At 43.8% G+C, this 16,733-nt stretch overlaps 1 protein-coding gene across 1 annotated transcript in view; it reads left to right on the top strand.

Annotated features, from left to right (window-relative positions):
* The window catches only part of TEKTIP1 (tektin bundle interacting protein 1), a 53,244-nt gene extending 40,441 nt beyond the window's left edge, over positions 1-12,803 (top strand). Inside the window, exon 4 of the mRNA XM_069741945.1 lies at positions 11,162-12,803. Coding sequence (XP_069598046.1) covers positions 11,162-11,196 — 35 coding nt within the window. The 3' untranslated portion in view covers positions 11,197-12,803. The remainder of the gene's footprint in view (positions 1-11,161) is intronic.
* The last annotated feature ends 3,930 nt before the right edge of the window (positions 12,804-16,733 follow it).

Here is a 16,733-nt window from a genome sequence, read left to right as displayed (position 1 = left end):
TTTTCTGGGCTTACTATGTCTTAAGGTATATGCATTATTTAGTGTTTATTCATTATTGACTTGCATTGTTATGGAATTTGCATATTCATTCAGCATATTATTAGCAATCTAGCCTCTTATGCATTTTTTGCCAATACATTTTTTGCCAATACTCTGATATCATATATTAACCCCTTCCCGACCCATGACGCCACGTAGGCGTCATGAAAGTCGGTGCCATTCCGACCCATGACGCCTATGTGGCGTCATGGAAAGATCGCGTCCCTGCAGGCCGGGTGAAAGGGTTAACTCCCATTTCACCCGATCTGCAGGGACAGGGGGAGTGGTAGTTTAGCCCAGGGGGGGTGGCTTCACCCCCTCGTGGCTACGATCGCTCTGATTGGCTGTTGAAAGTGAAACTGCCAATCAGAGCGATTTGTAATATTTCACCTATTATAACGGGTGAAATATTACAATCCAGCCATGGCCGATGCTGAAATATCATCGGCCATGGCTGGAAATACTAATGTGCCCCCACCCCACCCCACCGATCGCCCCCCCAGCCCCCCGATCTGGCCGGTACACTGCTCCGGCTCCCCTCCGTCCAGTGCTCCGCTCCCCCCGTGCTCTTGTCCGCTCCCCCCGTGCTCCAATCACCCCCCCGTGCTCCGATCACCCCCCCTGCACTCCGATCCACCCCCCCCGGTGCTCCGATCCACCCCCCGTGCTCCGTTCCAGCCCCCCGTGCTCCGTTCCACGCCCCCCGTTCTCCATTCCACCCCTCCCGCGCTCCGATCCCCCCCCCGTGGTCCCCCCCACCTCATCATACTTACCGATCCAGCCGGGGTCCCGTCCGTCTTCTCCCTGGGCGCCGCCATCTTCCAAAATGGCGGGCGCATGCGCAGTGCACCCGCCGAATCTGCCGGCTGGCAGATTCGTTCCAAAGTGCATTTTGATCACTGAGATATAATCTATCTCAGTGATCAAAATAAAAAAAATAATAAATGACCCCCCCCCTTTGTCACCCCCATAGGTAGGGACAATAAAAAAATAAAGAAAATTTTTTTTTCCACTAATGTTAGAATAGGGTTAGGGTTAGGGGTAGGGTTAGGGTTAGGGGTAGGGTTAGGGCTAGGGGTAGGGTTAGGGCTAGGGTTAGGGTTAGGGCTAGGGGTAGGGTTAGGGGTAGGGTTAGGGTTAGGGCTAGAGTTAGGGCTAGGGGTAGGGTTAGGGTTAGGGGTAGGGTTAGGGGTAGGGGTAGGGTTAGGGCTAGGGTTAGGGCTAGGGTTAGGGTTTCGGTATGTGCACACGTATTCTGTTCCTCTGCGGATTTTTCCGCAGCGGATTTCATAAATCCGCAGTGCTAAACCGCTGCGGATTTATGGCGGATTTACCGCGTTTTTTTCTGCGCATTTCACTGCGGTTTTACAACTGCGATTTTCTATTGGAGCAGTTGTAAAACGGCTGCAGAATCCGCACAAAGAAGGGACATGCTGCGGAATGTAAACCGCTGCGTTTCCGTGCAGTTTTTCCGCAGCATGTGTACAGCGATTTTTGTTTCCCGTAGGTTTACATTGAACTGTAAACTCATGGGAAACTGCTGCGGATCCGCAGCGTTTTCCGCAGCGTGTGCACATACCTTTAGAATTAGGCTATGTGCACACTGTGCGGATTTGGCTGCGGATTGGCCGCTGCGGATTCGCAGCAGTGTTCCATCAGGTTTACAGTACCATGTAAACATATGAAAAACCAAATCCGCTGTGCCCATGGTGTGGAAAATACCGCGCGGAAACGCTGCGTTGTATTTTCCGCAGCATGTCAATTCTTTGTGCGGATTCCGCAGCGTTTTACACCTGTTCCTCAATAGGAATCCGCAGGTGAAGTCCGCACAAAAAACACTGAAAATCCGCGGAAAATCCGCAGGTAAAACGCAGTGCCTTTTACCCGTGGATTTTTCAAAAATGGTGCGGAAATATCTCACACGAATCCGCAACGTGGGCACATAGCCTTAGGGTTAGGGTTGGAATTAGGGTTGTGGTTAGGGGTGTGTTGTGGTTAGGGTTGTGGTTAGGGGTGTGTTGCGGTTAGGGTTGTGATTAGGATTATGGCTACAGTTGGGATTAGAGTTAGGGGTGTGTTGGGGTTAGTGTTGGAGGTAGAATTGAGGGGTTACCACTGTTTAGGCACATCAGGGGTCTCCAAACGCAACATGGCGCCACCATTGATTCCAGCCAATCTCGTATTCAAAAAGTCAAATGGTGCTCCCTCACTTCCGAGCCCTGACGTGTGCCCAAACAGTGGTTTACCCCCACATATGGGGTACCAGCATACTCAGGACAAACTGCGCAACAATTACTGGGGTCCAATTTCTCCTGTTACCCTTGTGAATCTAAAAAAATGCTTGCTAAAACATAATTTTTGAGGAAAGAAAAATGATTTTTTATTTTCACGGCTCTGCGTTGTAAACGTCTGTGAAGCACTTGGGGGTTCAAAGTGCTCACCACATATCTAGATAAGTTCCTTGGGGGGTCTAGTTTCTAAAATGGGGTCACTTGTGGGGGTTTCTACTGTTCAGGCACACCAGGGGCTCTGCAAACGCAACGTGATACCCGCAGACCATTCCATCAAAGTCTGCATTTCAAAAGTCACTACTTCCCTTCTGAGCCCCGACGTGTGCCCAAACAGTGGTTTACCCCCACTCATGGGGTATCAGCGTACTCAGGAGAAACTGGACAACAACTTTTGGGGTCCAATTTCTCCTGTAACCCTTAGGAAAATAAAAAATTCTGGGCTAAATAATTATTTTTGAGGAAAGAAAACATATTTATTATTTTCACGGCTCTGCATTATAAACTTCTATGAAGCACTTGGGGGTTCAAAGTGCTCACCACACATCTAGATAAGTTCCTTTCGGGGTCTAGTTTCCAAAATGGGGTCACTTGTGGGGGGTTTCTACTGTTTAGGCACATCAGGGGCTCTGCAAACGCAACGTGACGCCCGCAGAGCATTCCATCAAAGTCTGCATTTCAAAACGTCACTACTTCAATTCCAAGCCCCGGCATGTGCCCAAACAGTAGTTTACCCCCACATATGGGGTATCACCGTACTCAGGAGAAACTGGACAACAAATATTGGGGTCAAATTTCTCCTGTTACCCTTGGGAAAATAAAAAATTCTGGGCTAAATAATTATTTTTGAGGAAAGAAAACGTATTTATTATTTTCACGGCTCTGCATTATAAACTTCTATGAAGCGCTTGGGGGTTCAAAGTGCTCACCACACATCTAGATAAGTTCCTTTCGGGGTCTAGTTTCCAAAATGGGGTCACTTGTGGGGGGTTTCTACTGTTAAGCCACATCAGGGGCTCTGCAAACGCAACGTGACGCCCACAGAGCATTCCATCAAAGTCTGCATTTCAAAACGTCACTACTTCACTTCCGAGCCTCGGCATGTGCCCAAACAGTGGTTTACCCCCACATATGGGGTATCAGCGTACTCAGGAGAAACTGGACAACAACTTTTGGGGTCAAATTTCTCCTGTTACCCTTGGGAAAATAAAAAATTGCAGGCTAAAAGATCATTTTTTAGAAAATAATTTTTTTTTTTATTTTCATGGCTCTGCGTTATAAACTTCTGTGAAGCACTTGGGGGTTCAAAGTCCTCACCACACATCTAGATTAGTTCCTTTGGGGGTCTAGTTTCCAAAATGGTGTCATTTCTGGGGGATCTCCAATGTTTAAGCACACAGGGGCTCTCCAAACGTGACATGGTGTCCGCTAATGATTGGAGCTAATTTTCCATTTAAAAAGCCAAATTGCGTGCCATCCCTTCCGAGCCCTGCCGTGCGCCCAAACAGTGGTTTACCCCCACATATGGGGTATCAGCGTACTCAGGACAAACTGGACAACAGTATTTGGGGTCCAATTTCTCCCATTATCCTTGGCAAAATAGGAAATTCCAGGCTAAAAAATCATTTTTGAGGAAAGAAAAATTATTTTTTATTTTCATGGCTCTGCGTTATAAACTTCTGTGAAGCACCTGGGGGTTTAAAGTGCTCAATATGCATCTAGATAAGTTCCTTGGGGGGTCTAGTTTCCAAAATGGGGTCACTTGTGGGGGAGCTCCAATGTTTAGGCACACAGGGGCTCTCCAAACGCGACATGGTGTCCGCTAACAATTGGAGCTAATTTTCCATTCAAAAAGTCAAATGGCGCGCCTTCCCTTCCGAGCCCTGCCGTGTGCCCAAACAGTGGTTTACCCCCACATATGAGGTATCGGCGTACTCGGGAGAAATTGCCCAACAAATTTTATGATCGATTTTATCCTACTGCCCATGTGAAAATGCAAAAATTGAGGCGAAAAGAATTTTTTTGTGAAAAAAAAGTACTTTTTCATTTTTACAGATCAATTTGTGAAGCACCTGAGGGTTTAAAGTGCTCACTAGGCATCTAAATAAGTTCCTTGGGGGGTCTAGTTTCCAAAATGGGGTCACTTGTGGGGGAGCGCCAATGTTTAGGCACACAGGAGCTATCCAAACGCGACATGGTGTCCGCTAAAGAGTGGAGCCAATTTTTGATTCAAAAAGTCAAATGGCGCTCCTTCCCTTCCAAGCCCTGCTGTGCGCCCAAACAGTGGTTTACCCCCACATATGAGGTATCAGCGTACTCAGGACAAATTGGACAACAACTTTCGTGGTTCAGTTTCTCCTTTTACCATTGGGAAAATAAAAAAATTGTTGCTAAAAGATAATTTTTGTGACTAAAAAGTTAAATGTTCATTTTTTCCTTCCATGTTGCTTCTGCTGCTGTGAAGCACCTGAAGGGTTAATAAACTTCTTGAATGTGGTTTTGAGTACCTTGAGGGGTGCAGTTTTTAGAATGGTGTCACTTTTGGGTATTTTCAGCCATATAGACCCCTCAAACTGACTTCAAATGTGAGGTGGTCCCTAAAAAAAATGGTTTTGTAAATTTCGTTGTAAAAATGACAAATCGCTGGTCAAATTTTAACCCTTATAACTTCCTAACAAAAAAAAATTTTGTTTCCAAAATTGTGCTGATGTAAAGTAAACATGTGGGAAATGTTATTTATTAACTATTTTGTGTCACATATCTCTCTGGTTTAACAGAATAAAAATTCAAAATGTGAAAATTGCGAAATTTTCAAAATTTTCGCCAAATTTCCGTTTTTATCACAAATAAACGCAGAATTTATTGACCTAAATTTACCACTAACATGAAGCCCAATATGTCACGAAAAAACAATCTCAGAACCGCTAGGATCCGTTGAAGCGTTCCTGAGTTATTACCTCATAAAGGGACACTGGTCAGAATTGCAAAAAACGGCAAGGTCTTTAAGGTCAAAATACTGGCTATTAGGAGCAGTGCCTAGTAAAAAGGCTATAAAGGCACAGATGATTGGCCTCGGGGAGACCAAAACATCCAACACTGCGGAGACACCATCACGTGTTTCTCAACGCAGTGATTCCAGAACACTGCCCCCATCCCTTATGGGAAATATGCAGATGCATGTAAAGAAGCTGCGGAGACACCATCACGTGTTTCTCGACGCAAGCAGTGAATAGCCAGGCCTTTCCCCGGAAAGGAACAACCACGGGAAGGGCAGCATCCTATGAAAGAAAGCCACCTATGCCAAGCATGGTATCCATCCACAGACAGCTGTTTCGGGGTTTTGCCCCTCATCAGTGTGGAGTAGGAATCTGGCTATTAGGAGCAGTGCCTAGTAAAAAGGCTATAAAGGCACAGATGATTGGCCTCGGGGAGACCAAAACATCCAACACTGCGGAGACACCATCACGTGTTTCTCAACGCAGTGATTCCAGAACACTGCCCCCATCCCTTATGGGAAATATGCAGATGCATGTAAAGAAGCTGCGGAGACACCATCACGTGTTTCTCGACGCAAGCAGTGAATAGCCAGGCCTTTCCCCGGGAAGGAACAACCACGGGAAGGGCAGCATCCTATGAAAGAAAGCCACCTATGCCAAGCATGGTATCCATCCACAGACAGCTGTTTCGGGGTTTTTGCTGCCCTTCCCGTGGTTGTTCCTTCCCGGGGAAAGGCCTGGCTATTCACTGCTTGCGTCGAGAAACACGTAATGGTGTCTCCGCAGCTTCTTTACATGCATCTGCATATTTCCCATAAGGGATGGGGGCAGTGTCCTGGAATCACTGCGTTGAGAAACACGTGATGGTGTCTCCGCAGTGTTGGATGTTTTGGTCTCCCCGAGGCCAATCATCTGTGCCTTTATAGCCTTTTTACTAGGCACTGCTCCTAATAGCCAGATTCCTACTCCACACTGATGAGGGGCAAAACCCCAAAACAGCTGTCTGTGGATGGATACCATGCTTGGCATAGGTGGCTTTCTTTCATAGGATGCTGCCCTTCCCGTGGTTGTTCCTTCCCGGGGAAAGGCCTGGCTATTCACTGCTTGCGTCGAGAAACACGTGATGGTGTCTCCGCAGCTTCTTTACATGCATCTGCATATTTCCCATAAGGGATGGGGGCAGTGTTCTGGAATCACTGCGTTGAGAAACACGTGATGGTGTCTCCGCAGTGTTGGATGTTTTGGTCTCCCCGAGGCCAATCATCTGTGCCTTTATAGCCTTTTTACTAGGCACTGCTCCTAATAGCCAGATTCCTACTCCACACTGATGAGGGGCAAAACCCCGAAACAGCTGTCTGTGGATGGATACCATGCTTGGCATAGGTGGCTTTCTTTCATATGATGCTGCCCTTCCCGTGGTTGTTCCTTCCCGGGGAAAGGCCTGGCTATTCACTGCTTGCGTCGAGAAACACGTGATGGTGTCTCCGCAGCTTCTTTACATGCATCTGCATATTTCCCATAAGGGATGGGGGCAGTGTTCTGGAATCACTGCGTTGAGAAACACGTGATGGTGTCTCCGCAGTGTTGGATGTTTTGGTCTCCCCGAGGCCAATCATCTGTGCCTTTATAGCCTTTTTACTAGGCACTGCTCCTAATAGCCAGATTCCTACTCCACACTGATGAGGGGCAAAACCCCGAAACAGCTGTCTGTGGATGGATACCATGCTTGGCATAGGTGGCTTTCTTTCATAGGATGCTGCCCTTCCCGTGGTTGTTCCTTCCCGGGGAAAGGCCTGGCTATTCACTGCTTGCGTCGAGAAACACGTGATGGTGTCTCCGCAGCTTCTTTACATGCATCTGCATATTTCCCATAAGGGATGGGGGCAGTGTTCTGGAATCACTGCGTTGAGAAACACGTGATGGTGTCTCCGCAGTGTTGGATGTTTTGGTCTCCCCGAGGCCAATCATCTGTGCCTTTATAGCCTTTTTACTAGGCACTGCTCCTAATAGCCAGATTCCTACTCCACACTGATGAGGGGCAAAACCCCGAAACAGCTGTCTGTGGATGGATACCATGCTTGGCATAGGTGGCTTTCTTTCATAGGATGCTGCCCTTCCCGTGGTTGTTCCTTCCCGGGGAAAGGCCTGGCTATTCACTGCTTGTGTCGAGAAACACGTGATGGTGTCTCCGCAGCTTCTTTACATGCATCTGCATATTTCCCATAAGGGATGGGGGCAGTGTTCTGGAATCACTGCGTTGAGAAACACGTGATGGTGTCTCCGCAGTGTTGGATGTTTTGGTCTCCCCGAGGCCAATCATCTGTGCCTTTATAGCCTTTTTACTAGGCACTGCTCCTAATAGCCAGATTCCTACTCCACACTGATGAGGGGCAAAACCCCGAAACAGCTGTCTGTGGATGGATACCATGCTTGGCATAGGTGGCTTTCTTTCATGGGATGCTGCCCTTCCCGTGGTTGTTCCTTCCCGGGGAAAGGCCTGGCTATTCACTGCTTGCGTCGAGAAACACGTGATGGTGTCTCCGCAGCTTCTTTACATGCATCTGCATATTTCCCATAAGGGATGGGGGCAGTGTTCTGGAATCACTGCGTTGAGAAACACGTGATGGTGTCTCCGCAGTGTTGGATGTTTTGGTCTCCCCGAGGCCAATCATCTGTGCCTTTAAGGTCAAAATAGGCTGGGTCATGAAGGGGTTAACGTGTTTCATACATGATTCATAAGTATGTCATTACAAATACGGAGGATAGATTAGGAGGGTTTTGCCTCTCATATCAGGAATTTTGTGTCCTTGTTATGGATCATGTTCCATCATTGTTGCCTGATGCTTGTCTTTTAGTCTGACCTCTCCCCACCATTATGCATTCATTTATTTATTTATAAACATTATTTTCTTAATTGATAATTGTTTGCCCCTATTTGTTCTTTTTTTCCTTCCTTGGGTACATTACTTATATTTTTTGTTATTTTCCCAACTAAAATAATCTTTTTGGTTTCATATATTGTTAGTCTAGGATTTTTATCTGTTGATAGTGATTTTCATAGGTTGGTAAATACATAGATATATTGCAAATATTCACCGCAAAATGCCCAATAACAAGTCCATGACTAGCACACAAGACACAGCAAAGGTTGAACCTTTTTTTAGATACTACAGTATCATATAGTTTATTGAAAAGCATGATATACAGCTAATAAATAGCAGATAGATGTAGATTGTAAACCAACTGACAGGTTTCCTTTATAGTGAATCTGTCAGCAGGATTTTGCTAAGTAAACTACAGGCACTGTCAGGCTGGAGCTGTTATACTCAGGTACGGACTGGGGCTGAAATTCAGCCCTGGTATTTGAAATCACACAGGCCCATCCCCAAGAACCAGATGGGATATATTACTAAAATTGATGGAGGAAAGGAAGATTTACTACAAGACCAATATTTCTAATGATACCTGCTAAGTGACGGAGTCAGCGACTTTGTGCTCCATTACAACTCTTAACAGTATGGGTGTCTTGAGAACACCGATTCTGTTAACAACGTAGCAGACAAGGCAGTCCGCGACCAGACAGGCCCTTCTGGTATTTGCCAGAATTGCCAGATGGCCAGTCCGGCCCTGGTTATACTGATTAAAATTATACCTGGGGTGAAGAAATCCGTCTTGTGGTTCTTGTATAATCTTGTGTGATGGTGTGATATGTTATGTGGGTATCATTTTGTGTATATTTATACTTTACTGATTTTCATAGTGTTCTCTTGTTGCCCTGCATCATTCTGTGTATTCTCCATATTGTCTAGAGTCTCAATTACCTTCCAAAAGGCTGATAATTGGATTAGCTCACTTACTGTCTGCAGCCTGACTGAATCTATGCCTCTTGATGACCCCCTGTAGTGCCTTAATCCCTGAGGCACCTTTGTCAGGTCTGGGAGGCCTGAAAACCATCCCAACCTGTCTGACTACCCCTGGACATAAGGATGATGAGGAACATTTTTGTGCTTCGGGGCAGCAGGTCTTTCCTTGGTTCCTCTGGCTTAGAGCAGGAAGATAAGAACCTGCCTACAGTCCCGCCCCGGAGCACAGGCATATCAGTAACTGAAAACTTCACACACTGATTACAAAAGAAGGATTTCTACACCCCAAGTATCATTTTAATCAGTGTAACAGTGGCAACCTGACAGTGTCTGTAGTTTATTTAGCAAAATTCTGCTGACAGGTTCGCTTTAAGATTTCCTGCATAGAAACAAGAAGACAATAAGAACTTGGTAGACACAGTTTTTGCTTATTTTTAATGAGTACTGTAACGAAAAAATGTAAATGAAAAGTTCTAGCTGTCCTGGAAAAATATAATGTTGGGCTATAGCTAGACGTAGTTCTACATTTTCAGTATACTACAGATTTTGTATATTCATAAGGCACTCTCATTTAATGAAACACTTGAAATAACTATTAGGTTTTTTACAATTGATCTGGAAAATGATACATTTTAGTAAATCTATGTTTGCATGTACAACTGGAAATTAACATTATGATTATTTAGACATATTGTACTGACACATGTACGCTGTAAAAATGAAAGACATTTAGGGGTCAATTCATCAAGCCTTTTTTGCCAGAAAACTTGTGTAGCAAAGTAAAAGAAAACTTTAGGCAATGAGTAGTTTTTTTTGCATCGTTTTGCTGTTTTTATGCTAGCTTATCTAACATTTTGAAAAGTGGCTGGTGCTTAGTAGAAGGGGGTTACAAACCCGAGTCTTAAAGGGAACCTGTCACCCCCAAAATCGAAGGTGAGCTAAGCCCACAGGCATCAGGGGCTTATCTATATTCTGTAATGATGTAGATAAGCCCCCGATGTATCCTGAAAGATGAGAAAAAAAGGTTATATTATACTCACCTGCGTGGGCGGTCCAATCTGATGGGCGTCGCGGTCCGGGGCCTCCCATCTTCATAGGATGACGTCCTCTTCTTGTATTCACGCTGCAGCTCCGGCGCAGGCTTACTTTGTCTGCCCTGTTGAGGGCAGAGAAAAGTACTGCAGTGCGCAGGCGCCGGGCCTCTCTGACCTTTCCCGGTGCCTGCGCGCTGCAGTACTTTGCTCTGTCCTCAACAGGGCAGACAAAGTATGCCTGCACCGGAGCCACAGCGTGAAGACAAGAAGAGGGCGTCATCCTATGAAGATGGGAGGCCCCGGACTGGACCGCGACGCCCATCGGACCGGACCGCAGCGGGACCGCCCCTGGGTGAGTATAATCTAACCTCTTTTTCTCATCTTTCAGGATACATCGGGGGCTTATCTACAGCATTCCAGAATGCGGTAGATAAGCCCCTGATGCCGGTGGGCTTAGCTCATTTTCGATTTTGGGGGTGACAGGTTCCCTTTAACAAATTCTCTCCATAGTCAAGTCTGGCATTTTGTTTTCCAGTCTTGATCTAAGATGCTACAGTAATATGCGCTAAATTCATTAGTGTGTCTGAATAAATGGTACATTCGTCAGCTGCCGTGCAACAGAGAAAGAGTCTTTCAGTGGATTAGATTTCTGTTATAATTTAAGTCACTTTTGTGGTGTTAAATAATGATGAATTGCCTGGTGAGATCTACCCATGTATACACTGGTTCAGGCAGCACGAATCAGATGGTCGGTTCCCTTTAAATGTTTAATTATCATGTATACTAATATATATATATGTGCATTATCCACCGACACTGATATCACATTGATACCCAGCATTCACGCCCTCCACCAGGTCATCGCTTATGCTATACAAGATCTTATTGGACTGTGTACTAAACCTGCACTTATTGAAACAATTTATTCTTGTGTTTTCCAGTTGTAAACAGACACAAGTTTGGCGTTCAGAAGTGATCCTGTCCGATCTATCATGTGTTCATCACTGTTACGTGTGTGTAAAACTACCTAAAACATTGTAACGCTGTTTGCAACATTATTTCTTTGGGTACAAATCTTAGGAAATTAGTTTCTCAGCACAGTTTGTACTGTTGAACATAAAATGGTTGCTAATGGATCTATAACTTGATCAAAATCCAAACACTCCTGGTTGCTTGCATCATCTTCTCAAATGGGTAAAATTGCAAAGTGCTTGGAAAAACAAGCAACTTTTAAATTTTTCTCTCAAAAAAATATTTTGTAATTATATAATTTACTGTTTTTTTTTGCCTAGGTTATCAGTGGCAGCGAGTTTCCCAGACCATGAGCACAGCGCTTAGAAGCTTATTGCTGTAAAGCTTGCAAGCGCTGCTCTAACTCTGGCTGGATCACTGGATTTTACCAGTTTCAGTGCCTTCCTGCCAGTCCGATGCTGAAGAGTTAAAGTTGTTTCTGCTTGCAGCATCAAAGAGCGTGCAGTTTGGGTCATCAATATAGCCATGCTGTTTTTCCAAAAAAGTCAGTACTCAAGCGTGAAGTGTCCCCAAGAAAGGAGGAAGACGGGAGGCAGAGGAGCAGTGAAAATATAACATCATCAGACAGTCCCTTTGGCATGTAGTCCTTACTACTAGCTAACTACTTATTTTTATCAACTCAATCAAAAAAATAAATATGTATCACAAATAATTATCTTATTCTTTAGGGAAAAAAATTGACCAACTACAGCTGAAAGTGGTTGTCCAGTTTCAGAATAAAAGTCTGCAACCACTCTGATATGACTGCAGACTACAAAATTGTGACAAGATTTGTCTGTATTCCTTGTGTGCACTGCATGTATGCGGATTACATCCTTACGGTAACGCAGCAACTAAACTCAACCAGGTTCTCTCAATAGAAAAAAATTGAGAAAGCGCAGTAATCTAGTTTGGACCTGACTAGCAACAGTCCGTATACTGCATTAAAAAAGTTATAAGGGAGACTAGGTCAATATATGGTCATTTTTTACTCCTTCTTGATGTATGACATAATAGTACTTCCTACAATGTGTGCAGGTATATGAAGCGGGCCCAGGAACTGAGCCTGCATCATAACTAGCTGATGATAGCTGTGTTATACAGCCATGGCATCTGCCTGGACTAGCAGTGTCCGTCTAAACAGATAGACAGCAGCATTTAAATGGACTGATTGCTGGTGCATGTGTACACCATCTCCCACCGACAATCTTTTTCCCTGCGATGTGACCACAGGGTGCCAATAGGTTGGTATAACACCCAGGAGCCTGGTTTCATCGGTCGTTTTCTCCCTATACTGCAATACTTTGATTCCAGGTTCAAGTCCCCTAGTATGACTAAAAAATGTTTTTAAAATTATTAAAAAAAGTATGTAAGTGTAAACCCCCTTTTACCATAAAAATAAAAAAATATATTTAGTATCACTGTTTCTGTAAAAGTCCAATCTGTAAAGAGAAAAATAATTAAAACGGCGAATTTGCCATTTTTAGGTCACTGCATCTTAAAAATTGACAAAAAATTATAAAAACTTACCCCAAAATAGTAATGTTTAACACTTCACCTTGCAGCTCCATCAAAGAAAAAAATAATGGCAACAGCAATCAAATTATTTTTACAGTCTCCAATTTTTTCAGCACTTAAATTAAAAACTGAAATTTAGTTTAGTATTGCAATAACTATACTGTCCTGGAAAATCATGTTATCAGGACATTTTTACTGCACAAAGAGCATTGCAAAATCGAAGCCAGAAAACAAAAACAGAATTGCATTTTTGTTCACCATAATGAGAATTTATTTTCCTGTTTTCCAGCACATTGTGTAGTAAAATTACTGATATCATTCAAAACTACAATTCATCCCACAAAACAGGCTGTCATATGGATATATACACGTAAAAAATATATATATACTGTATCACCTTTGGATGAAGGGGAGAAAAAAAACAAAAGGCAAAAACAGAAATTGGCTGTGGTGGGAAGGGGTTAAAACATTTTCCGTCCTAAACAGAAAAAGAATACTTCAAGGTTTCTTTTTTTATTTATTTTCTTAATAAATCAATGCATTAATGTAAGGATCCCTGTGTGGCCTATTTAAAAAAATGTTCTCATTCACTTTATGCAGTTAATAGCCCTCTGTGTCTGTACTGTTACATACTTAGGCAGTTAACTGGTTCATGCAGCTTTACATGAACACCCGAGCCTTACACTATGGCTGGTCCGAATAACTATAGCATTTGTTACCATCCACCTCTCGTGTCTCCCCTTTTCCTCATAGTTTGTAAGCTTGCGAGCAGGGCCCTCATTCCTCCTGGTATCTGTTTTGAACTGTATTCCTGTTATGCTGTAATGTCTATTGTCTGTGCAAGTCCCCTCTATAATTTGTAAAGCGCTGCGGAATATGTTGGCGCTATATAAATAAAAATTATTATTATATTATTAATATAAAAATCATTGTTTTTGTGTGGTTTTTTTAATGCTTTTCCTGTATCAGTATTTGACACTAATTTTCAGTCTGCCACCTGTGAGGGTGCATTTGAAGCGATGGCCGGGGGACCACCATGGTGCAGGAAGACTACTGTACACAAGATGAGGTGCAAACAACAAAGGGTAGATTTATTGGAAGGCAAGGAATGAAGTGGATGAGGAAGATGCAAACGGGTATGCAATAGCAAAAGATAATTTACAAGAGTTACATTCATTAGCTTGTCCGTAAAATAGCACGGTGCTCCAACTGTTACCTACTCAATATATGTCACACAAGTAAATGCCGTCAATAAACAAAGAATGATGCTACTCTATGTATAACCTCCCTGGTCTTTACTAAGCAGGCCTCACGGCTTCCGTGTTCTGACTATTGAAGCCTATACTAGGCCCTGACATGTGCACAAAACAGGAACAAACTCACAGTGATGTTGGGGACTCAGATCCAGTCCCGGGGGCCCCCAACAGTCTAGAACTGTGGTGTGCACGGCTTGCCGTCAGCTCCATGAAACGTGGTCTTCTCCTTGCTTCTGGGTCCTAGAGGTGCTCCTGGGAACTGTAAATCACTTTCTTGGTATCTTCGTGGCTCCTCAAACTAACACAGGACAGGCACCCTCGCTGCACCCGGAAAAGTCTTTCAAATCTCACAAGTCCACTCCGTTACTGGCTGGGGGTCCTCTCTTGCAGCTATCAACACAAAGTTCTCTCTGCAGCAGCCTCAGCTCACACCACCACCCTCTTACACATTCACACGTTGCGGATATGGTGAGGGTTGTTTTTTTGCCACACCTTTGTAGAAAAATCCTATTGTTCTTTGATGATATTTTACAGTGTGTTTCACATACAGTATGTTGCGGTTCTACTGCAGTTATGGCATTGCGATCCGCAATCCAACACAGATTTGTTTTTTATCGAAAGTCTCACGTGCTATAGACTTCAAAGCAAGTCTCATGCAACACATGCCCCAGCTCTAGATAAGCATATTACACGTCTGTGTGCAAATGAACTACACATAAACCAAAACAATGGGACAGTTCACGTGAACGTTTTTACACACAGACCCATGATCCGTATGTTGAGAAATAATATTTGCTGTCTGTGCCACCTTGATCCATTCTGCAGATCAGACTTGTCCATAATACATCAATGGGCACACAGAGAATGGATCACAAACAGGTTACCGTGTTATGTTTTTTTCACAGATACATTGCAGTTGTCAAAGGGAATCTGACAACTGATATATTCTGTCTAGTCTATAGGTAGCGTGTGTCAGACGCTGGCTGCATGATTTCAGCTTTACAAGATTAACTCTAAAATGCGGTGTCTGAGAGAAAAACATACTTTAATAGCTGGCAGGACTGAGCCGCACTGAAGACTAGTCTCTCCCTGCCGCCTGCCCTGGAGTCACAGGTCTCCTATACACACACAGATCAGGAGGGGAGAAGCCACCAGGGACCCACTTGTCCAAATTGTGTCCTCTTCAGCTCAGTCCCTGGCGGATATTACAGTACTGTATGTTCAGTCCAACATACCTGACTGAGATCGTGTAGCCAGTGCCCATGGGTCGGGCAGCATGTATCATATGTCAGGTTCTCTGTAAGATAGGAAACTGTATTTGGCCTATTATTATATTATAAAATGTTGATCTATAAAACCGATTCTATACAGAAGTAAAAAAAACGGCCATATTGTTAGTACATGGATGAAAATATGGATATGATTTTACATACACTCATCTGAACTCTGCCTAAGGCCACATTTACATTCTCAGTATTTGGTCAGTATTTTACCTCAGTATTTGTAAGCCAAAACCAGGAGTGGAACAATCAGAGGAAAAGTATAATAGAAACATATGCACCACTTCTGTATTTATCACCCACTCGTGGTTTTGAATTATAAATACCGATGTGAAATACTGACCAAAATATTGTCGTGTGTTAACGTGGCCTAAAGATCCCATTCGTTTATTAAGTTTAATGTTAATACCATCGCCCATCTTTCTGATGCTTGAATAATCTGCAGATCCATATCAATTAATGATCCATTCACAAAAGAATGCGTCTGATACATGTGCTACTACAAAAAAGCTTGATGGTATGGGTAATGAGTTAATGACATTTGTCAGACTCCATAACCTGCCCGAAAAAGCGCACAGTAAACACTAAAAAGAATGAACATATGCACAGCAATGTAAAAACGACTTGCAATGCATGTGTTGAATCTTTTGAGCATCTTTTAACAGCTTCAGGTTTTCAAATCCATTAAGTGGTTAAAAGAAGTGACCCGACCATTAATTTCTTCTTGTCCTGTGAGCACACACATGTAGTGTTCACTACTGAATGCTGAGGTGCGGCAATGAAAGATTACGTATGAATACCAGTGCCAGAGTCAGGGCGTACTCTGTGGGCAGAGTTAGTGCACAATTTGCATGGCCCTCAAAAGATGGTATAAATATACAAATGGCCCTTGGATAAAAAAAAATGACCGTATTTGGCAGACACCATGAGGAAGTCCTAAAGATTCTAATACCTCTGTCCCAGGGTACTGCTAACGTCTTTGTAAAATGGGCATGGGACATCTACTTCCCTCTTGGAAGTGCATTGAACAGCAGGGTGGATTGCTGCTGAGGGGGAAAAAAATCTTTAAATCTGCTTAGCGAGTGTGAACGGAGCGTAAGTTAAAACGGCGGTAAGTGTGTGACTTGTGATTCAGTGACTTTGGATTCAGGAAGTTTCCAAGGGAGGAATTACTGGATTGCTATCTGTATTTTATTAAAACTTTGAATTTATTTTTTATTTAACATTTCTGTCTGGTGCAATCCCCATTAGGAAATGTGCTCCACTATTGTTAATGCCATCCAGTGCACATCTTGCCACATGTATGCAGTCCTTGATCAGCCGGTCGAGGGTGCATACTGCTGTGCGAGATGTGAGCACATTGTGCACAGGAGTCTTCTGCTCACTGAGAAGATGCTCAATGGGATAGATGAGGTGGGGGATGGTAGGATGGAGCTGCAGGACAGTGA

The sequence above is a fragment of the Ranitomeya imitator genome, chromosome 1, assembly GCF_032444005.1.
Source record: "Ranitomeya imitator isolate aRanImi1 chromosome 1, aRanImi1.pri, whole genome shotgun sequence".
Taxonomy (NCBI): Eukaryota; Metazoa; Chordata; class Amphibia; order Anura; family Dendrobatidae; genus Ranitomeya; species Ranitomeya imitator.
The sequence above is the reverse complement of the archived record's forward strand: the minus strand, read 5'-3'. Positions and strand labels throughout refer to the sequence as shown.